At 52.3% G+C, this 23,609-nt stretch overlaps 1 protein-coding gene across 1 annotated transcript in view; it reads right to left on the reverse strand.

The window, feature by feature from the left end:
- Positions 1-23,609, reverse strand: part of grhl2b (grainyhead-like transcription factor 2b) — a 110,428-nt gene that overhangs the window by 85,469 nt on the left and 1,350 nt on the right. The window contains exons 2-6 of the mRNA XM_055893182.1: positions 21,999-22,066; positions 20,493-20,922; positions 19,708-19,766; positions 19,427-19,583; positions 14,947-15,058 (exon numbers count right to left, since the gene is read on the reverse strand). Of these exons, the coding sequence (XP_055749157.1) occupies positions 14,947-15,058; positions 19,427-19,583; positions 19,708-19,766; positions 20,493-20,922; positions 21,999-22,066 (826 nt within the window). The remainder of the gene's footprint in view (positions 1-14,946; positions 15,059-19,426; positions 19,584-19,707; positions 19,767-20,492; positions 20,923-21,998; positions 22,067-23,609) is intronic.

A 23,609-nucleotide genomic window follows, 5' to 3' on the forward strand; every position in this document is an offset into this window, starting at 1 on the left:
CTGGTGGTAGGACCAGGTAGGGGGCAGTGGAACAGTGACTGGTGGTAGGACCAGGTAGGGGGATGTGGAACAGTGACTGGTGGTAGGACCAGGTAGGGGGATGTGGAACAGTGACTGGTGGTAGGACCAGGCAGGGGGATGTGGAACAGTGACTGGTGGTAGGACCAGGTAGGGGGATGTGGAACAGTGACTGGTGGTAGGACCAGGTAGGGGGATGTGTAACAGTGACTGGTGGTAGGACCAGGTAGGGGGATATGACTGGTGGTAGGACCAGGTAGGGGGATGTGGAACAGTGACTGGTGGTAGGACCAGGTAGGGGGCAGTGACTGGTGGTAGGACCAGGTAGGGGGATGTGACTGGTGGTAGGACCAGGTAGGGGGCTGTGACTGGTGGTAGGACCAGGTAGGGGGATGTGGAACAGTGACTGGTGGTAGGACCAGGTAGGGGGCAGTGACTGGTGGTAGGACCAGGTAGGGGGATGTGACTGGTGGTAGGACCAGGTAGGGGGCTGTGACTGGTGGTAGGACCAGGTAGGGGGATGTGGAACAGTGACTGGTGGTAGGACCAGGTAGGGAGCAGTGACTGGTGGTAGGACCAGGTAGGGGTGAGTGACTGGTGGTAGGACCAGGTAGGGGGATGTGGAACAGTGACTGGTGGTAGGACCAGGTATTGGGCAGTGACTGGTTGTAGGACCAGGTAGGGGGATGTAGAACAGTGACTGGTGGTAGGACCACGTAGGGGGCAGTGACTGGTGGTAGGACCAGGTAGGGGGCAGTGGAACAGTGACTGGTGGTAGGACCAGGTAGGGGGATGTGGAACAGTGACTGGTGGTAGGACCAGGTAGGGGGATGTGGAACAGTGACTGGTGGTAGGACCAGGCAGGGGGATGTGGAACAGTGACTGGTGGTAGGACCAGGTAGGGGGATGTGGAACAGTGACTGGTGGTAGGACCAGGCAGGGGGATGTGGAACAGTGACTGGTGGTAGGACCAGGTAGGGGGATTTGGAACAGTGACTGGTGGTAGGACCAGGTATTGGGCAGTGACTGGTGGTAGGACCAGGTAGGGGGATGTGGAACAGTGACTGGTGGTAGGACCAGGTAGGGGGCAGTGACTGGTGGTAGGACCAGGTAGGGGGATGTAGAACAGTGACTGGTGGTAGGACCAGGTAGGGGGATGTGGAACAGTGACTGGTGGTAGGACCAGGTAGGGGGCAGTGACTGGTGGTAGGACCAGGTAGGGGGATGTAGAACAGTGACTGGTGGTAGGACAAGTTAGGGGGCAGTGACTGGTTGTAGGACCAGGTAGGGGGCAGTGACTGGTGGTAGGACCAGGTAGGGGGATGTGACTGGTGGTAGGACCAGGTAGGGGGATGTAGAACAGTGACTGGTGGTAGGACCAGGTAGGGGGATGTGGAACAGTGACTGGTGGTAGGACCAGGTAGGGGGCAGTGACTGGTGGTAGGACCAGGTAGGGGGATGTGGAACAGTGACTGGTAGTAGGACCAGGTAGGGGGATGTAGAACAGTGACTGGTGGTAGGACCAGGTATTGGGCAGTGACTGGTGGTAGGACCAGGTAGGGGGATGTAGAACAGTGACTGGTGGTAGGACCAGGTAGGGGGCAGTGGAACAGTGACTGGTGGTAGGATCAGGTAGGGGGCAGTGACTGGTGGTAGGACCAGGTAGGGGGCAGTGACTGGTGGTAGGACCAGGTAGGGGGCTGTAGAACAGTGACTGGTGGTAGGACCAGGTAGGGGGCAGTGACTGGTGGTAGGACCAGGTAGGGGGCAGTGACTGGTGGTAGGACCAGGTAGGGGGCAGTGACTGGTGGTAGGACCAGGTAGGGGGATGTGGAACAGTGACTGGTGGTAGGACCAGGTAGGGGGATGTGGAACAGTGACTGGTGGTAGGACCAGGTATTGGGCAGTGACTGGTGGTAGGACCAGGTAGGGGGATGTAGAACAGTGACTGGTGGTAGGACCAGGTAGGGGGCAGTGGAACAGTGACTGGTGGTAGGACCAGGTAGGGGGATGTGGAACAGTGACTGGTGGTAGGACCAGGTAGGGGGCAGTGACTGGTGGTAGGACCAGGTAGGGGGATGTGACTGGTGGTAGGACCAGGTAGGGGGCTGTGACTGGTGGTAGGACCAGGTAGGGGGATGTGGAACAGTGACTGGTGGTAGGACCAGGTAGGGGGCAGTGACTGGTGGTAGGACCAGGTAGGGGGCTGTGACTGGTGGTAGGACCAGGTAGGGGGATGTGGAACAGTGACTGGTGGTAGGACCAGGTAGGGGGCAGTGACTGGTGGTAGGACCAGGTAGGGGTGAGTGACTGGTGGTAGGACCAGGTAGGGGGATGTGACTGGTGGTAGGACCAGGTAGGGGGATGTGACTGGTGGCAGGACCAGGTAGGGGGATGTGGAACAGTGACTGGTGGTAGGACCAGGCAGGGGGATGTAGAACAGTGACTGGTGGTAGGACGAGGTAGGGGGATGTGACTTGTGGTGGGACCAGGTAGGGGGATGTGACTGGTGGTAGGACCAGGCAGGGGGATGTGGAACAGTGACTGGTGGTAGGACCAGGTAGGGGGCAGTGACTGGTGGTAGGACCAGGTAGGGGGCAGTGACTGGTGGTAGGACCAGGTAGGGGGATGTGACTGGTGGTAGGACCAGGTAGGGGGCAGTGACTGGTGGTAGGACCAGGTAGGGGGCAGTGACTGGTGGTAGGACCAGGCAGGGGGATGTAGAACAGTGACTGGTGGTATGACCAGGTAGGGGGCAGTGACTGGTGGTAGGACCAGGTAGGGGGATGTAGAACAGTGACTGGTGGAATGACCAGGTAGGGGGCAGTGACTGGTGGTAGGACCAGGTAGGGGGCAGTGACTGGTGGTAGGACCAGGTAGGGGATGTGGAACAGTGACTGGTGGTAGGACCAGGTAGGGGGATGTGACTGGTGGTAGGACCAGGTAGAGGGATGTAGAACAGTGACTGGTGGTAGGACCAGGTAGGGGGATGTGACTGGTGGTAGGACCAGGTAGGGAATGTGGAACAGTGACTGGTGGTAGGACCAGGTAGGGGGCAGTGACTGGTGGTAGGACCAGGTAGGGGGCAGTGACTGGTGGTAGGACCAGGTAGGGGGATGTGGAACAGTGACTGGTGGTAGGACCAGGTAGGGGGATGTGACTGGTGGTAGGACCAGGTAGGGGGATGTAGAACAGTGACTGGTGGTAGGACCAGGTAGGGGGATGTGGAACAGTGACTGGTGGTAGGACCAGGTAGGGGGCAGTGACTGGTGGTAGGACCAGGTAGGGGGATGTAGAACAGTGACTGGTGGTAGGACCAGGTAGGGGGATGTGACTGGTGGTAGGACCAGGTAGGGGGCTGTGACTGGTGGTAGGACCAGGTAGGGGGCAGTGACTGGTGGTAGGACCAGGTAGGGGGCAGTGACTGGTGGTAGGACCAGGTAGGGGGCAGTGACTGGTGGTAGGACCAGGTAGGGGGCAGTGACTGGTGGTAGGACCAGGTAGGGGGATGTGGAACAGTGACTGGTGGTAGGACCAGGTAGGGGGCAGTGACTGGTGGTAGGACCAGGTAGGGGGCAGTGACTGGTGGTAGGACCAGGTAGGGGGCTGTGGAACAGTGACTGGTGGTAGGACCAGGTAGGGGGCTGTGGAACAGTGACTGGTGGTAGGACCAGGTAGGGGGATGTGGAACAGTGACTGGTGGTAGGACCAGGTAGGGGGCAGTGACTGGTGGTAGGACCAGGTAGGGGGCTGTGGAACAGTGACTGGTGGTAGGACTAGGTAGGGGGCAGTGACTGGTGGTAGGACCAGGTAGGGGGATGTGGAACAGTGACTGGTGGTAGGAACAGGTAGGGGGATGTGACTGGTGGTAGGACCAGGTAGGGGGATGTGACTGGTGGTAGTACCAGGTAGGGGGATGTGGAACAGTGACTGGTGGTAGGACCTGTTAGGGGGATCTAGAACAGTGACTGGTGGTAGGACCAGGTAGGGGGATGTGACTGGTTGTAGGACCAGGTAGGGGGCTGTGGAACAGTGACTGGTGGTAGGATCAGGTAGGGGGCTGTGACTGGTGGTAGGACCAGGCAGGGGGATGTAGAACAGTGACTGGTGGTAGGACCAGGTAGGGGGCAGTGACTGGTGGTAGGACCAGGTAGGGGGCAGTGACTGGTGGTAGGACCAGGTAGGGGGATGTGGAACAGTGACTGGTGGTAGGACCAGGTAGGGGGCAGTGACTGGTGGTAGGACCAGGTAGGGGGCTGTGACTGGTGGTAGGACCAGGTAGGGGGATGTGGAACAGTGACTGGTGGTAGGACCAGGTAGGGGGCAGTGACTGGTGGTAGGACCAGGTAGGGGTGAGTGACTGGTGGTAGGACCAGGTAGGGGGATGTGACTGGTGGTAGGACCAGGTAGGGGGATGTGACTGGTGGCAGGACCAGGTAGGGGGATGTGGAACAGTGACTGGTGGTAGGACCAGGCAGGGGGATGTAGAACAGTGACTGGTGGTAGGACGAGGTAGGGGGATGTGACTTGTGGTGGGACCAGGTAGGGGGATGTGACTGGTGGTAGGACCAGGCAGGGGGATGTGGAACAGTGACTGGTGGTAGGACCAGGTAGGGGGCAGTGACTGGTGGTAGGACCAGGTAGGGGGCAGTGACTGGTGGTAGGACCAGGTAGGGGGATGTGACTGGTGGTAGGACCAGGTAGGGGGCAGTGACTGGTGGTAGGACCAGGTAGGGGGCAGTGACTGGTGGTAGGACCAGGCAGGGGGATGTAGAACAGTGACTGGTGGTATGACCAGGTAGGGGGCAGTGACTGGTGGTAGGACCAGGTAGGGGGATGTAGAACAGTGACTGGTGGAATGACCAGGTAGGGGGCAGTGACTGGTGGTAGGACCAGGTAGGGGGCAGTGACTGGTGGTAGGACCAGGTAGGGGATGTGGAACAGTGACTGGTGGTAGGACCAGGTAGGGGGATGTGACTGGTGGTAGGACCAGGTAGAGGGATGTAGAACAGTGACTGGTGGTAGGACCAGGTAGGGGGATGTGACTGGTGGTAGGACCAGGTAGGGAATGTGGAACAGTGACTGGTGGTAGGACCAGGTAGGGGGCAGTGACTGGTGGTAGGACCAGGTAGGGGGCAGTGACTGGTGGTAGGACCAGGTAGGGGGATGTGGAACAGTGACTGGTGGTAGGACCAGGTAGGGGGATGTGACTGGTGGTAGGACCAGGTAGGGGGATGTAGAACAGTGACTGGTGGTAGGACCAGGTAGGGGGATGTGGAACAGTGACTGGTGGTAGGACCAGGTAGGGGGCAGTGACTGGTGGTAGGACCAGGTAGGGGGATGTAGAACAGTGACTGGTGGTAGGACCAGGTAGGGGGATGTGACTGGTGGTAGGACCAGGTAGGGGGCTGTGACTGGTGGTAGGACCAGGTAGGGGGCAGTGACTGGTGGTAGGACCAGGTAGGGGGCAGTGACTGGTGGTAGGACCAGGTAGGGGGCAGTGACTGGTGGTAGGACCAGGTAGGGGGCAGTGACTGGTGGTAGGACCAGGTAGGGGGATGTGGAACAGTGACTGGTGGTAGGACCAGGTAGGGGGCAGTGACTGGTGGTAGGACCAGGTAGGGGGCAGTGACTGGTGGTAGGACCAGGTAGGGGGCTGTGGAACAGTGACTGGTGGTAGGACCAGGTAGGGGGCTGTGGAACAGTGACTGGTGGTAGGACCAGGTAGGGGGATGTGGAACAGTGACTGGTGGTAGGACCAGGTAGGGGGCAGTGACTGGTGGTAGGACCAGGTAGGGGGCTGTGGAACAGTGACTGGTGGTAGGACTAGGTAGGGGGCAGTGACTGGTGGTAGGACCAGGTAGGGGGATGTGGAACAGTGACTGGTGGTAGGAACAGGTAGGGGGATGTGACTGGTGGTAGGACCAGGTAGGGGGATGTGACTGGTGGTAGTACCAGGTAGGGGGATGTGGAACAGTGACTGGTGGTAGGACCTGTTAGGGGGATCTAGAACAGTGACTGGTGGTAGGACCAGGTAGGGGGATGTGACTGGTTGTAGGACCAGGTAGGGGGCTGTGGAACAGTGACTGGTGGTAGGATCAGGTAGGGGGCTGTGACTGGTGGTAGGACCAGGCAGGGGGATGTAGAACAGTGACTGGTGGTAGGACCAGGTAGGGGGCAGTGACTGGTGGTAGGACCAGGTAGGGGGCAGTGACTGGTGGTAGGACCAGGTAGGGGGATGTGGAACAGTGACTGGTGGTAGGACCAGGTAGGGGGCAGTGACTGGTGGTAGGACCAGGTAGGGGGATGTGGAACAGTGACTGGTGGTAGGACCAGGCAGGGGGCAGTGACTGGTGGTAGGACCAGGTAGGGGGATGTGGAACAGTGACTGGTGGTAGGACCAGGTAGGGGGATGTGGAACAGTGACTGGTGGTAGGACCAGGTAGGGGGATGTGACTGGTGGTAGGACCAGGTAGGGGGATGTGGAACAGTGACTGGTGGTAGGACCAGGTAGGGGGATGTGACTGGTGGTAGGACCAGGTAGGGGGATGTGACTGGTGGTAGGACCAGGTAGGGGGATGTGACTGGTGGTAGGACCAGGTAGGGGGATGTGGAACAGTGACTGGTGGTAGGACCAGGTAGGGGGATGTGACTGGTGGTAGGACCAGGTAGGGGGCTGTGACTGGTGGTAGGACCAGGTAGGGGGCAGTGACTGGTGGTAGGACCAGGTAGGGGGCAGTGACTGGTGGTAGGACCAGGTAGGGGGCAGTGACTGGTGGTAGGACCAGGTAGGGGGCAGTGACTGGTGGTAGGACCAGGTAGGGGGATGTGGAACAGTGACTGGTGGTAGGACCAGGTAGGGGGCAGTGACTGGTGGTAGGACCAGGTAGGGGGCAGTGACTGGTGGTAGGACCAGGTAGGGGGCTGTGGAACAGTGACTGGTGGTAGGACCAGGTAGGGGGCTGTGGAACAGTGACTGGTGGTAGGACCAGGTAGGGGGATGTGGAACAGTGACTGGTGGTAGGACCAGGTAGGGGGCAGTGACTGGTGGTAGGACCAGGTAGGGGGCTGTGGAACAGTGACTGGTGGTAGGACTAGGTAGGGGGCAGTGACTGGTGGTAGGACCAGGTAGGGGGATGTGGAACAGTGACTGGTGGTAGGAACAGGTAGGGGGATGTGACTGGTGGTAGGACCAGGTAGGGGGATGTGACTGGTGGTAGTACCAGGTAGGGGGATGTGGAACAGTGACTGGTGGTAGGACCTGTTAGGGGGATCTAGAACAGTGACTGGTGGTAGGACCAGGTAGGGGGATGTGACTGGTTGTAGGACCAGGTAGGGGGCTGTGGAACAGTGACTGGTGGTAGGATCAGGTAGGGGGCTGTGACTGGTGGTAGGACCAGGCAGGGGGATGTAGAACAGTGACTGGTGGTAGGACCAGGTAGGGGGCAGTGACTGGTGGTAGGACCAGGTAGGGGGCAGTGACTGGTGGTAGGACCAGGTAGGGGGATGTGGAACAGTGACTGGTGGTAGGACCAGGTAGGGGGCAGTGACTGGTGGTAGGACCAGGTAGGGGGATGTGGAACAGTGACTGGTGGTAGGACCAGGCAGGGGGCAGTGACTGGTGGTAGGACCAGGTAGGGGGATGTGGAACAGTGACTGGTGGTAGGACCAGGTAGGGGGATGTGGAACAGTGACTGGTGGTAGGACCAGGTAGGGGGATGTGACTGGTGGTAGGACCAGGTAGGGGGATGTGGAACAGTGACTGGTGGTAGGACCAGGTAGGGGGCAGTGACTGGTGGTAGGACCAGGTAGGGGGCAGTGACTGGTGGTAGGACCAGGTAGGGGGCTGTGGAACAGTGACTGGTGGTAGGACCAGGTAGGGGGCTGTGGAACAGTGACTGGTGGTAGGACCAGGTAGGGGGATGTGGAACAGTGACTGGTGGTAGGACCAGGTAGGGGGCAGTGACTGGTGGTAGGACCAGGTAGGGGGCTGTGGAACAGTGACTGGTGGTAGGACTAGGTAGGGGGCAGTGACTGGTGGTAGGACCAGGTAGGGGGATGTGGAACAGTGACTGGTGGTAGGAACAGGTAGGGGGATGTGACTGGTGGTAGGACCAGGTAGGGGGATGTGACTGGTGGTAGTACCAGGTAGGGGGATGTGGAACAGTGACTGGTGGTAGGACCTGTTAGGGGGATCTAGAACAGTGACTGGTGGTAGGACCAGGTAGGGGGATGTGACTGGTTGTAGGACCAGGTAGGGGGCTGTGGAACAGTGACTGGTGGTAGGATCAGGTAGGGGGCTGTGACTGGTGGTAGGACCAGGCAGGGGGATGTAGAACAGTGACTGGTGGTAGGACCAGGTAGGGGGCAGTGACTGGTGGTAGGACCAGGTAGGGGGCAGTGACTGGTGGTAGGACCAGGTAGGGGGATGTGGAACAGTGACTGGTGGTAGGACCAGGTAGGGGGCAGTGACTGGTGGTAGGACCAGGTAGGGGGATGTGGAACAGTGACTGGTGGTAGGACCAGGCAGGGGGCAGTGACTGGTGGTAGGACCAGGTAGGGGGATGTGGAACAGTGACTGGTGGTAGGACCAGGTAGGGGGATGTGGAACAGTGACTGGTGGTAGGACCAGGTAGGGGGATGTGACTGGTGGTAGGACCAGGTAGGGGGATGTGGAACAGTGACTGGTGGTAGGACCAGGTAGGGGGATGTGACTGGTGGTAGGACCAGGTAGGGGGATGTGACTGGTGGTAGGACCAGGTAGGGGGATATGACTGGTGGTAGGACCAGGTAGGGGGATGTGGAACAGTGACTGGTGGTAGGACCAGGTAGGGGGCAGTGACTGGTGGTAGGACCAGGTAGGGGGATGTAGAACAGTGACTGGTGGTAGGACCAGGTAGGGGGCAGTGACTGGTGGTAGGACCAGGTAGGGGGATGTGGAACAGTGACTGGTGGTAGGACCAGGTAGGGGGCAGTGACTGGTGGTAGGACCAGGTAGGGGGATGTGACTGGTGGTAGGACCAGGTAGGGGGATGTGACTGGTGGTAGGACCAGGTAGGGGGATGTGACTGGTGGTAGGACCAGGTAGGGGGCTGTAGAACAGTGACTGGTGGTAGGACCAGGTAGGGGGCAGTGACTGGTGGTAGGACCGGGTAGGGGGATGTAGAACAGTGACTGGTGGTAGGACCAGGTAGGGGGCAGTGACTGGTGGTAGGACCAGGTAGGGGGATGTGACTGGTGGTAGGACCAGGTAGGGGGATGTGGAACAGTGACTGGTGGTAGGACTAGGTAGGGGGATGTGGAACAGTGACTGGTGGTAGGACCAGGTAGGGGGCAGTGACTGGTGGTAGGACCAGGTAGGGGGATGTGGAACAGTGACTGGTGGTAGGACCAGGTAGGGGGCAGTGACTGGTGGTAGGACCAGGTAGGGGGATGTAGAACATTGACTGGTGGTAGGACCAGGTAGGGGGATGTGGGACAGTGACTGGTGGTAGGATCAGGTAGGGGGATGTGGAACAGTGACGGTTGGTAGGACCAGGTAGGGGGCAGTGACTGGTGGTAGGACCAGGTAGGGGGATGTGACTGGTGGTAGGACCAGGTAGGGGGCTGTGACTGGTGGTAGGACCAGGTAGGGGGATGTGGAACAGTGACTGGTGGTAGGACCAGGTAGGGGGCAGTGACTGGTGGTAGGACCAGGTAGGGGTGAGTGACTGGTGGTAGGACCAGGTAGGGGGATGTGGAACAGTGACTGGTGGTAGGACCAGGTAGGGGGATGTGACTGGTGGTAGGACCAGGTAGGGGGATGTGACTGGTGGTAGGACCAGGTAGGGGGATGTGGAACAGTGACTGGTGGTAGGACCAGGCAGGGGGATGTAGAACAGTGACTGGTGGTAGGACCAGGTAGGGGGCTGTGACTGGTGGTAGGACCAGGTAGGGGGATGTGGAACAGTGACTGGTGGTAGGACCAGGCAGGGGGATGTAGAACAGTGACTGCTGGTAGGACGAGGTAGGGGGATGTGACTTGTGGTGGGACCAGGTAGGGGGATGTGACTGGTGGTAGGACCAGGCAGGGGGATGTGGAACAGTGACTGGTGGTAGGACCAGGTAGGGGGCAGTGACTGGTGGTAGGACCAGGTAGGGGGCAGTGACTGGTGGTAGGACCAGGTAGGGGGATGTGACTGGTGGTAGGACCAGGTAGGGGGCAGTGACTGGTGGTAGGACCAGGTAGGGGGCAGTGACTGGTGGTAGGACCAGGCAGGGGGATGTAGAACAGTGACTGGTGGTATGACCAGGTAGGGGGCAGTGACTGGTGGTAGGACCAGGTAGGGGGATGTAGAACAGTGACTGGTGGAATGACCAGGTAGGGGGCATTGACTGGTGGTAGGACCAGGTAGGGGGCAGTGACTGGTGGTAGGACCAGGTAGGGGATGTGGAACAGTGACTGGTGGTAGGACCAGGTAGGGGGATGTGACTGGTGGTAGGACCAGGTAGAGGGATGTAGAACAGTGACTGGTGGTAGGACCAGGTAGGGGGATGTGACTGGTGGTAGGACCAGGTAGGGAATGTGGAACAGTGACTGGTGGTAGGACCAGGTAGGGGGCAGTGACTGGTGGTAGGACCAGGTAGGGGGCAGTGACTGGTGGTAGGACCAGGTAGGGGGATGTGGAAAAGTGACTGGTGGTAGGACCAGGTAGGGGGATGTGACTGGTGGTAGGACCAGGTAGGGGGATGTAGAACAGTGACTGGTGGTAGGACCAGGTAGGGGGATGTGGAACAGTGACTGGTGGTAGGACCAGGTAGGGGGCAGTGACTGGTGGTAGGACCAGGTAGGGGGATGTAGAACAGTGACTGGTGGTAGGACCAGGTAGGGGGATGTGACTGGTGGTAGGACCAGGTAGGGGGCTGTGACTGGTGGTAGGACCAGGTAGGGGGCAGTGACTGGTGGTAGGACCAGGTAGGGGGCAGTGACTGGTGGTAGGACCAGGTAGGGGGCAGTGACTGGTGGTAGGACCAGGTAGGGGGCAGTGACTGGTGGTAGGACCAGGTAGGGGGATGTGGAACAGTGACTGGTGGTAGGACCAGGTAGGGGGCAGTGACTGGTGGTAGGACCAGGTAGGGGGCAGTGACTGGTGGTAGGACCAGGTAGGGGGCTGTGGAACAGTGACTGGTGGTAGGACCAGGTAGGGGGCTGTGGAACAGTGACTGGTGGTAGGACCAGGTAGGGGGATGTGGAACAGTGACTGGTGGTAGGACCAGGTAAGGGGCAGTGACTGGTGGTAGGACCAGGTAGGGGGCTGTGGAACAGTGACTGGTGGTAGGACCTGTTAGGGGGATCTAGAACAGTGACTGGTGGTAGGACCAGGTAGGGGGATGTGACTGGTTGTAGGACCAGGTAGGGGGCTGTGGAACAGTGACTGGTGGTAGGACCTGTTAGGGGGATCTAGAACAGTGACTGGTGGTAGGACCAGGTAGGGGGCAGTGACTGGTGGTAGGACCAGGTAGGGGGATGTGGAACAGTGACTGGTGGTAGGAACAGGTAGGGGGATGTGACTGGTGGTAGGACCAGGTAGGGGGATGTGACTGGTGGTAGTACCAGGTAGGGGGATGTGGAACAGTGACTGGTGGTAGGACCTGTTAGGGGGATCTAGAACAGTGACTGGTGGTAGGACCAGGTAGGGGGATGTGACTGGTTGTAGGACCAGGTAGGGGGCTGTGGAACAGTGACTGGTGGTAGGATCAGGTAGGGGGCTGTGACTGTTGGTAGGACCAGGCAGGGGGATGTAGAACAGTGACTGGTGGTATGACCAGGTAGGGGGCAGTGACTGGTGGTAGGACCAGGTAGGGGGCAGTGACTGGTGGTAGGACCAGGTAGGGGGATGTGGAACAGTGACTGGTGGTAGGACCAGGTAGGGGGCAGTGACTGGTGGTAGGACCAGGTAGGGGGATGTGGAACAGTGACTGGTGGTAGGACCAGGCAGGGGGCAGTGACTGGTGGTAGGACCAGGTAGGGGGATGTGGAACAGTGACTGGTGGTAGGACCAGGTAGGGGGATGTGGAACAGTGACTGGTGGTAGGACCAGGTAGGGGGATGTGACTGGTGGTAGGACCAGGTAGGGGGATGTGGAACAGTGACTGGTGGTAGGACCAGGTAGGGGGATGTGACTGGTGGTAGGACCAGGTAGGGGGATGTGACTGGTGGTAGGACCAGGTAGGGGGATGTGACTGGTGGTAGGACCAGGTAGGGGGATGTGGAACAGTGACTGGTGGTAGGACCAGGTAGGGGGCAGTGACTGGTGGTAGGACCAGGTAGGGGGATGTAGAACAGTGACTGGTGGTAGGACCAGGTAGGGGGCAGTGACTGGTGGTAGGACCAGGTAGGGGGATGTGGAACAGTGACTGGTGGTAGGACCAGGTAGGGGGCAGTGACTGGTGGTAGGACCAGGTAGGGGGATGTGACTGGTGGTAGGACCAGGTAGGGGGATGTGACTGGTGGTAGGACCAGGTAGGGGGATGTGACTGGTGGTAGGACCAGGTAGGGGGCTGTAGAACAGTGACTGGTGGTAGGACCAGGTAGGGGGCAGTGACTGGTGGTAGGACCAGGTAGGGGGATGTAGAACAGTGACTGGTGGTAGGACCAGGTAGGGGGCAGTGACTGGTGGTAGGACCAGTTAGGGGGATGTGATTGGTGGTAGGACCAGGTAGGGGGATGTGGAACAGTGACTGGTGGTAGGACTAGGTAGGGGGATGTGGAACAGTGACTGGTGGTAGGACCAGGTAGGGGGCAGTGACTGGTGGTAGGACCAGGTAGGGGGATGTGGAACAGTGACTGGTGGTAGGACCAGGTAGGGGGCAGTGACTGGTAGTAGGACCAGGTAGGGGGATGTAGAACAGTGACTGGTGGTAGGACCAGGTAGGGGGATGTGGGACAGTGACTGGTGGTAGGATCAGGTAGGGGGATGTGGAACAGTGACGGTTGGTAGGACCAGGTAGGGGGATGTGACTGGTGGTAGGACCAGGTAGGGGGATGTGACTGGTGGTAGGACCAGGTAGGGGGCATTGACTGGTGGTAGGACCAGGTAGGGGGCTGTGGAACAGTGACTGGTGGTAGGACCAGGTAGGGGGCAGTGACTGGTGGTAGGACCAGGTAGGGGGATGTGACTGGTGGTAGGACCAGGTAGGGGGATGGAGAACAGTGACTGGTGGTAGGACCAGGTAGGGGGCTGTGGAGCAGTGACTGGTGGTAGGACCAGGTAGGGGGATGTAGAACAGTGACTGGTGGTAGGACCAGGTAGGGGGATGTGACTGGTGGTAGGACCAGGTAGGGGGATGTGACTGGTGGTAGGACCAGGTAGGGGGATGGAGAACAGTGACTGGTGGTAGGACCAGGTAGGGGGCAGTGACTGGTGGTAGGACCAGGTAGGGGGATGTGGAACAGTGACTGGTGGTAGGACCAGGTAGGGGGCAGTGACTGGTGGTAGGACCAGGTATGGGGATGTGGAACAGTGACTGGTGGTAGGACCAGGTAGGGGGATGTGGAACAGTGACTGGTGGTAGGACCAGGTAGGGGGATGTGACTGGTGGTAGGACCAGGTAGGGGGATGTGGAACAGTGACTGGTGGTAGGACCAGGTAGGGGGATGTGACTGGTGGTAGGACCAGGTAGGGGGATGTGGAACAGTGACTGGTGGTAGGACCAGGTAGGGGGCAGTGACTGGTGGTAGGACCAGGTAGGGGGCTGTGACTGGTGGTAGGACCAGGTAGGGGGATGTGGAACAGTGACTGGTGGTAGGACCAGGCAGGGGGATGTAGAACAGTGACTGGTGGTAGGACGAGGTAGGGGGATGTGACTGGTGGTAGGACCAGGTAGGGTGATGTGACTGGTGGTAGGACCAGGCAGGGGGATGTGGAACAGTGACTGGTGGTAGGACCAGGTAGGGGGCAGTGACTGGTGGTAGGACCAGGTAGGGGGCAGTGACTGGTGGTAGGACCAGGTAGGGGGATGTGACTGGTGGTAGGACCAGGTAGGGGGCAGTGACTGGTGGTAGGACCAGGTAGGGGGCAGTGACTGGTGGTAGGACCAGGCAGGGGGATGTAGAACAGTGACTGGTGGTATGACCAGGTAGGGGGCAGTGACTGGTGGTAGGACCAGGTAGGGGTATGTAGAACAGTGACTGGTGGAATGACCAGGTAGGGGGCAGTGACTGGTGGTAGGACCAGGTAGGGGGCAGTGACTGGTGGTAGGACCAGGTAGGGGATGTGGAACAGTGACTGGTGTTAGGACCAGGTAGGGGGATGTGACTGGTGGTAGGACCAGGTAGGGGGATGTAGAACAGTGACTGGTGGTAGGACCAGGTAGGGGGATGTAGAACAGTGACTGGTGGTAGGACCAGGTAGGGGGCAATGACTGGTTGTAGGAACAGGTAGGGGGCTGTGGAACAGTGACTGGTGGTAGGACCAGGTAGGGGGCAGTGACTGGTGGTAGGACCAGGTAGGGGGATGTGGAACAGTGACTGGTGGTAGGACCAGGTAGGGGGCAGTGACTGGTGGTAGGACCAGGTAGGGGGCAGTGACTGGTGGTAGGACCAGGTAGGAGACAGTGACTGGTGGTAGGACCAGGTAGGGGGCAGTGACTGGTGGTAGGACCAGGTAGGGGACAGTGACTGGTGGTAGGCCTGGCCAATACTAGTCAGTTAATGGACACATAGCATACCAACAGTATTTAGACAGGTTTACGTACAGGCCTATAACTTTAATTTGTAGAATCTTTCAAAATGTCATGGTCTGAGTGACTTTCAACAAACTATAATTCTATACTCTTACCAAGTTACCAATGTCTAGTACACTTACAAAAAGTGTGCTGGCCAGTATGGTTAAGTAGTTAGTTAGTTACAGGTTAGTTAGTCACAGGTTAGTTAGTCACAGGTCTTACCTATGTCTAGTACTCTCTGTTTAGCAGTGTGTTGGCGGGAGTGCCAGTACTTCCAGTACTTCAGCTGTTCGTCTCTGTTCTTGTCTTCACTAAACACCACCATGATGACACTCTGTGTCAGAGGAATGGGAGACAGGACGATGATTAAAAACATTACCGTAGATCAGGGATGGGCAAACGTTTGGGCTTGAGGACATTTCTAAGTGACCCCAAACTTTTGAACGGCGGTGTATATGAATCCAATTATCATTATTTTATACTCAAAAGCTAGTTAACTCCCAGAGTACTAAAGATGTGCTAGTTAACTCCCAGAGCACTAAAGATGTGCTAGTTAACTCCCAGAGTACTAAAGATGTGCTAGTTAACTCCCAGAGTACTAAAGATGTGCTAGTTAACTCCCAGAGTACTAAAGATGTGCTAGTTAACTCCCAGAGCACTAAAGATGTGCTAGTTAACTCCCAGAGTACTAAAGATGTGCTAGTTAACTCCCAGAGTACTAAAGATGTGCTAGTTAACTCCCAGAGTACTAAAGATGTGCTAGTTAGCTCCCAGAGTACTAAAGATGTGCTAGTTAACTCCCAGAGTACTAAAGATGTGCTAGTTAGCTCCCAGAGTACTAAAGGTGTGCTAGTTAACTCCCAGAATACTCCTAAAGACGTGCTAGTTAACTCCCAGAGTACTAAATATGTGCTAGTTAACTCCCAGAGTACTAAAGATGTGCTAGTTAACTCCCAGAGTACTAAAGGTGTGCTAGTTAACTCCCGAAGTACTAAAGATGTGCTAGTTAACTCCCAGAGTACTAAAGATGTGCTAGTTAACTCCCAGAGTACTAAAGATGTGCTAGTTAACTCCCAGAGTACTAAAGATGTGCTAGTTAACTCCCAGAGTACTAAAGATGTGCTAGTTAACTCCCAGAGTACTAAAGATGTGCTAGTTAACTCACAGGGTATTAAAGAGGTGCTAGTTAGCTCCCAGAGTACTAAAGATGTGCTAGTTAACTCCCAGAGTACTAAAGATGTGCTAGTTAACTCCCAGAGTACTAAAGATGTGCTAGTTAACTCCCAGAGTACTAGAGATGTGCTAGTTAACTCCCAGAGTACTAAAGATGTGCTAGTTAACTCCCAGAGTACTAAAGATGTGCTAGTTAACTCCCAGAGTACTAAAGATGTGCTAGTTAACTCCCAGAGTACTAAAGATGTGCTAGTTAACTCCCAGAGTACTAAAGATGTGCTAGTTAACTCCCAGAGTACTAAAGATGTGCTAGTTAACTCCCAGAGTACTAAAGATGTGCTAGTTAGCTCCCAGAGTACTAAAGATGTGCTAGTTAACTCCCAGAGTACTAAAGATGTGCTAGTTAGCTCCCAGAGTACTAAAGGTGTGCTAGTTAACTCCCAGAGTACTCCTAAAGACGTGCTAGTTAACTCCCAGAGTACTATATATGTGCTAGTTAACTCCCAGAGTACTAAAGATGTGCTAGTCAACTCCCAGAGTACTAAAGATGTGCTAGTTAACTCCCAGAGTACTAAAGGTGTGCTAGTTAACTCCCAGAGTACTAAAGATCTGCTAGTTAACTCCCAGAGTACTAAAGATGTGCTAGTTAACTCCCAGAGTACTAAAGATGTGCTAGTTAACTCCCAGAGTACTAAATATGTGGTAGTTAACTCCCAGAGTACTAAAGATGTGCTAGTTAACTCACAGGGTACTAAAGATGTGCTATTTAGCTCCCAGAGTACTAAAGATGTGCTAGTTAACTCCCAGAGTACTAAAGATGTGCTAGTTAACTCCCAGAGTACTAAAGATGTGCTAGTTAACTCCCAGAGTACTAAATATGTGCTAGTTAACTCCCAGAGTACTAAATATGTGCTTGTTAACTCCCAGAGTACTAAAAATGTGCTAGTTAACTCCCAGAGTACTAAAGATGTGCTAGTTAGCTCCCAGAGTACTAAAGATGTGCTAGTTAACTCCCAGAGTACTAAAGATGTGCTAGTTAACTCCCAGAGTACTAAAGATGTGCTAGTTAGCTCCCAGAGTACTAAAGGTGTGCTAGTTAACTCCCAGAGTACTAAAGGTGTGCTAGTTAACTCCCAGAGTACTAAAGAGGTGCTAGTTAACTCCCAGAGTACTAAAGATGTGCTAGTTAACTCCCAGAGTACTAAAGGTGTGCTAGTTAACTCCCAGAGTACTAAAGATGTGCTAGTTAACTCCCAGAGTACTAAAGATGTGCTAGTTATCTCCCAGAGTACTAAAGATGTGCTAGTTAACTCCCAGAGCACTAAAGATGTGCTAGTTAACTCCCAGAGTACTAAATATGTGCTAGTTAACTCCCAGAGTACTAAAGATGTGCTAGTTAACTCCCAGACTACTAAAGATGTGCTAGTTAACTCCCAGAGTACTAAAGATGTGCTAGTTAACTCCCAGAGTACTAAAGATGTGCTAGTTAACTCCCAGAGTACTAAAGGTGTGCTAGTTAACTCCCAGAGTACTAAAGATGTGCTAGTTAACTCCCAGAGTACTAAAGATGTGCTAGTTAACTCCCAGAGTACTAAAGATGTGCTAGTTAACTCCCAGAGTACTAAAGATGTGCTAGTTAACTCCCAGAGTACTAAAGATGTGCTAGTTAACTCCCAGAGTACTAAAGATGTGCTAGTTAACTCCCAGAGTACTAAAGATGTGCTAGTTAACTCCCAGAGTACTAAAGATGTGCTAGTTAACTCCCAGAGTACTAAAGATGTGCTAGTTAACTCCCAGAGTACTAAAGATGTGCTAGTTAACTCCCAGAGTTCTAAAGGTGTGCTAGTTAACTCCCAGAGTACTAAAGATGTGCTAGTTAACTCCCAGAGTACTAAAGATGTGCTAGTTAACTCCCAGAGTACTAAAGATGTGCTAGTTAACTCCCAGAGTACTAAAGGTGTGCTAGTTAACTCCCAGAGTACTAAAGGTGTGCTAGTTAACTCCCAGAGTACTAAAGAGGTGCTAGTTAACTCCCAGAGTACTAAAGATGTGCTAGTTAACTCCCAGAGTACTAAAGGTGTGCTAGTTAACTCCCAGAGTACTAAAGATGTGCTAGTTAACTCCCAGAGTACTAAAGATGTGCTAGTTAACTCCCAGAGTACTAAAGATGTGCTAGTTAACTCCCAGAGCACTAAAGATGTGCTAGTTAACTCCCAGAGTACTAAAGATGTGCTAGTTAACTCACAGAGTACTAAAGTTGTGCTAGTTAACTCCCAGAGTACTAAAGATGTGCTAGTTAACTCCCAGAGTACTAAAGATGTGCTAGTTAACTCCCAGAGTACTAAAGATGTGCTAGTTAACTCCCAGAGTACTAAAGATGTGCTAGTTAACTCCCAGAGTACTAAAGTTGTGCTAGTTAACTCCCAGAGTACTAAAGATGTGCTAGTTAACTCCCAGAGTACTAAAGATGTGCTAGTTAACTCCCAGAGTACTAAAGATGTGCTAGTTAACTCCCAGAGTACTAAATATGTGCTAGTTAACTCCCAGAGTACTAAAGATGTGCTAGTTAACTCCCAGAGTACTAAAGATGTGCTAGTTAACTCCCAGAGTACTAAAGGTGTGCTAGTTAACTCCCAGAGTACTAAAGATGTGCTAGTTAACTCCCAGAGTACTAAAGATGTGCTAGTTAACTCCCAGAGTACTAAAGATGTGCTAGTTAACTCCCAGAGTACTAAAGATGTGCTAGTTAACTCCCAGAGTACTAAAGATGTGCTAGTTAACTCCCAGAGTACTAAAGATGTGCTAGTTAGCTCCCAGAGTACTAAAGATGTGCTAGTTAACTCCCAGAGTACTAAAGATGTGCCTATTAGCTCCCAGAGTACTAAAGGTGTGCTAGTTAACTCCCAGAGTACTCCTAAAGACGTGCTAGTTAACTCCCAGAGTACTAAATATGTGCTAGTTAACTCCCAGAGTACTAAAGATGTGCTAGTTAACTCCCAGAGTACTAAAGGTGTGCTAGTTAACTCCCAAAGTACTAAAGATGTGCTAGTTAACTCCCAGAGTACTAAAGATGTGCTAGTTAACTCCCAGAGTGCTAACGATGTGCTAGTTAACTCCCAGAGTACTAAAGATGTGCTAGTTAACTCCCAGAGTACTAAAGATGTGCTAGTTAACTCCCAGAGTACTAAAGATGTGCTAGTTAACTCCCAGAGTACTAAAGATGTGCTAGTTAACTCCCAGAGTACTAAATATGTGCTAGTTAACTCCCAGAGTACTAAATATGTGCTTGTTAACTCCCAGAGTACTAAAAATGTGCTAGTTAGCTCCCAGAGTACTAAAGATGTGCTAGTTAACTCCCAGAGTACTAAAAATGTGCTAGTTAGCTCCCAGAGTACTCCTAAAAATGTGCTAGTTAGCTCCCAGAGTACTAAAGATGTGCTAGTAAACTCCCAGAGTACTAAAGGTGTGCTAGTTAACTCCCAGAGTACTCCTAAAAATGTGCGTTCTTCGTTCTCATTCTTCAACTCACCCTGACTTTGCTGATTGGATGTCTCAGGCGTTTGTTAGCTCCCAGCTCGCTGAGCGTCACAGCGTAGAACTGGCCCTTGTTCAGGTACGTCATGGGCCCCTCCCCCTGCTTCACACGCAGTGACCTGGTGGCTTCCAGCTTGTACTGAAACGTATCCCTGTTAGAAGACACAACACATGATTCGTCTGTAGATATGACTGGTGGATATCTCAGCCAACAAACATGCTGTATATTGTTTAACTGGATAGTATGTTGTGGATGTGTTGGGAGTAGTGACTTACACTACTTGTTGGTCGAAGATAAACTCTTCCTGTGCTATAGACTTGGGTGTGTGGTATTTCTGTTAGGGGGGGGAAACATCACTGTGTCAGGCAGTCAGTCAGACAAGGAAAGAGGAACCAACGATGGTACATTTAGAGGAAGTTGATCAACATTTTGGTTCATTTACTGACATTTTGGCTTTTCCAGTTCCATAGAATATTGGGGCATTTAGCATCAACAATTTGCTAAAGGGAAGTATCCTTCCCAAGTGGGCAAACAGGTTGCAATCACATCATTCTAAGTTGTAATATGATTGTAATGAGTTTTTCCCCGTGGTGTTATAGCTTTAAGGTCCGTTACAGCCGTTATCTCAATATCAAATCATTTCTGAGTAACAATGAAGTACCTTACTGTGAATGCTTTAAATAAAAATGGTCAAAAATAGCAAAGAGGAATTTCTCAAGCAAGAATTTAGCTAGGACTGTCTGGGAGAGGTCTGATTGGGGAGGGGAAACAGAAAACCTGTTATTGGCAGAGAGGTTTGGAACTCTCTTTATTATTGGTCTATTAATCAATTTACCGCTTGGTGATGTCGCATCAGCCAAGCCAAAACTCCGTCCTACCAAAACAGGCTGAAACTTCAGGCAGTCTTTTCCAATAGCTCTTACGCTAAATGGGCATTATCATCATTTTCACAATTGCAACCTCAGTGTGGAATAGGAATATCAGGTTTTTGACTGCACTGGGCTTTTAACATAACTTAAGAATATTCATGTTTAACCCATAAGTCCTAACATCCTCTTACCACATCGCTCTCCTCTTCATACGGGCTGTCATCAGGCGTACTGCGCTGGTCCTCCTTAACGTATCCTCCGTGACTAACCGTTGACACATCGGACACATACGGACTCATCTGTTCATAGACGACCCTTGACCCCTGCTCCTCGCCCTCCACTCGGTAGTGCACCCCCGTCCCGACCCCAGGGCCCATGAACACCGGGGCATACATCTCTGCCTTCACCAAGGCAATAGCCCCAGGTCCGTCACCCGTCCCCGACCCGTACTCCTCCCTCTTGTCCACGTGGTCAGTGTTGAGGGACATGTTGACTCTCTTGTCCAGGTGGTCAGTGTTGAGGGACAGGTTGACTGGGACAGACTTCAGCACCTGGACTCGGTTGTCCACCATCTGTACGGTGTCACCCTGCTGGCCGTTGATGCTGGTCCCCGAGGCTCCCCTGTAACAGCATCAGAGAAGAACAACATTCAGGTGGAACCCACTACACCTGGTGGAAACATATTACGTGGGTCATTCCACCAAAGAGTGCATTTTATGTCCATTTGATATTTGAAGTGGAAATTCTGGACCAGTATTTAATTTTAAAAGGCTGTTAAATTAAATGAAGTGGCCTTAATATAGACCACATGGAGAATTCAATAAATCAGATTGTTTTACGTGAATAATGGCTAAAGTGCCTTAATTCAGCATTTTGCCATGTCTCTCAGTCAACCCTGTATCACTTTTAGGAAGATTGAAACCCACTTCATCCAAAGATTTCTTCAAGTTTCAACATCATTGTAAAGCTCTCGTTCCATTGTTGCTTTGACGAAGTCATCTCTGAAGATGATTATTAATTTAATGTGATTAGTCATTCATTTTCAGGTCAACCCTTTTACGTAAACTGAAATGTCCTTTTAATACGGGTGAAACTATTCATTTCAACAACAAAAAATCTAAAGAAACATTAAACATCTCTATTTTTTGCAATGTTTTAATGTTTTGTGGTGGAAAAGTGAGTGGGCCGAACAAGACACGGCAACCCTGTTATTCATAGATAGACAGGCTAGAGATGTTTTAGCAAATCATTTTTTGGGGGTGAAGCTTAAATTCAATTGTCACTCTTCCCCTGTCACGAGGGGAATCATGGCTGTTTTAAAATCGTCAACCCTGTTCCTTTATTTGGCACTAAATAGGCACTTACTATAGTCCTTTTTGAACTTGTGCTATTTATGACAGAATGTTAAAATGAGGTGAAATCTACATTTTATTAAGTTACACTTCTCAAAAGGCACCGAGCTGGAGGAACGACCCACATACCCAACCTGTAAGGTAACAGTTTCCCCCTTAGGGTTAAAAAGGTTTATGATTTCCAGTCAAAATCACAATGACTAAAAGTCAGTTTTTGGTGTCAGAAAATAAACTGTATATCAAGGGCTATAAGTGATGTGCTTAAAATGGTAGATTGTCTTTCTTATAAATTATGTTAAAAAAATGTATATCGGATATTACATGTTGGCTATGAAATGCACTGACCTCTTTTCCTGCTCCTCTGAAATTTCAACCACTTTGGCGATGGGCAACAATCTCTTTTCTTTAGGAACCTGAGAAGAAAAGAACATCCACTTTGTGTCCAGATGAATGACGTCACCCAACAAGGTGTTACTGCTCTGTTCAATCCATAAAGAAGAAAATAATATCCACTATGTGAAAATAGCAGCAGTAGCAGTAGTATTAGTAGTATTAGTAGTATTAGTAGTATTAGTAGCAGTAGCAGTAGCAGTAGCAGTAGTAGTAGTATTAGTAGCAGCAGTAGTAGTAGCAGTAGCAGTAGTAGTAGCAGAAGCAGTAGAATAAGTAGCAGTAGTAGTAGAATAAGTAGCAGTAGTAGTAGAATAAGTAGCAGTAGTAGTAGAATAAGTAGCAGTAGTAGTAGTAGTATTAGTAGTATTAGTAGCAGTAGTATTAGTAGTATTAGTAGCAGTAGTAGTAGTAGTATTAGTAGTATTAGTAGCAGTAGTAGTAGTATTAGTAGTAGCAGTAGTAGTAGCAGTATTAGTAGCAGTAGCAGTAGCAGCAGTAGTAGTATTAGTAGTAGTAGTAGTAGCAGTAGTAGTAGTATTAGTAGTAGCAGTAGTAGTAGCAGTATTAGTAGTAGTAGCAGTAGCAGTAGTAGTAGCAGTAGTAGTAGTATTAGTAGCGGTTGCAGAAGTAGCAGCAGTAGTAGTAGCAGTAGCAGTAGCAGTAGCAGTAGCAGTAGCAGTAAAATAAGTAGCAGTAGTAGTAGAATAAGTAGCAGTAGTAGTAGAATAAGTAGCAGTAGTAGTAGAATAAGTAGCAGTAGTAGTAGAATGAGTAGCAGTAGTAGTAGAACAAGTAGAAGTAGAATAAGTAGCAGTAGTAGTAGTATTAGTAGCAGTAGCAGTAGAATAAGTAGCAGTAGTAGTAGTATTAGTAGCGGTAGCAGAAGTAGCAGCAGTAGTAGTAGCAGTAGCAGCAGTAGTAGCAGTAGCAGTAGAATAAGTAGCAGTAGTAGTAGAATAAGTAGCAGTAGTAGTAGAATAAGTAGCAGTAGTAGTGGAATAAGTAGCGGTAGTAGTAGAATAAGTAGCAGTAGTAGTGGAATAAGTAGCGGTAGTAGTAGAATAAGCAGCAGTAGTAGTAGAATAAGTAGCAGTAGTAGTGGAATAAGTAGCAGTAGTAGTGGAATAAGTAGCGGTAGTAGTAGAATAAGTAGCAGTAGTAGTAGAATAAGTAGCAGTAGTAGTAGCAATAGTAGTAGCAATAGTAGTAGAATAAGTAGAAGTAGTAGTAGAATAAGTAGAAGTAGTAGTAGCAGTAGTAGTAGAATAGGTAGCAGTAGTAGCAGCAGTAGTAGTAGAATAAGTAGCATTAGTAGTAGTAGTAGAATAAGTAGCAGTAGTAGCAGTAGTAGTAGAATAAGTAGCAGTGGTAGTAGAATAGGTATAAGTAGTAGTAGCAGTAGTAGTAGCAGTAATAGTAGAATAAGTAGCAGTAGCAGTAGACTAAGTAGCAGTAGTAGTAGTAGTAGTAGTGATAGAAGTAGCAGCAGTACTAGTAGTAGTTGTAGTGATAGTGGTAGTAGTAGTTGTAGTGATAGTAGTAGTAGTAGTAGTGATATTAGTA

Source organism: Salvelinus fontinalis, chromosome 32 (genome assembly GCF_029448725.1).
Source record: "Salvelinus fontinalis isolate EN_2023a chromosome 32, ASM2944872v1, whole genome shotgun sequence".
Lineage (NCBI taxonomy): Eukaryota > Metazoa > Chordata > Actinopteri > Salmoniformes > Salmonidae > Salvelinus > Salvelinus fontinalis.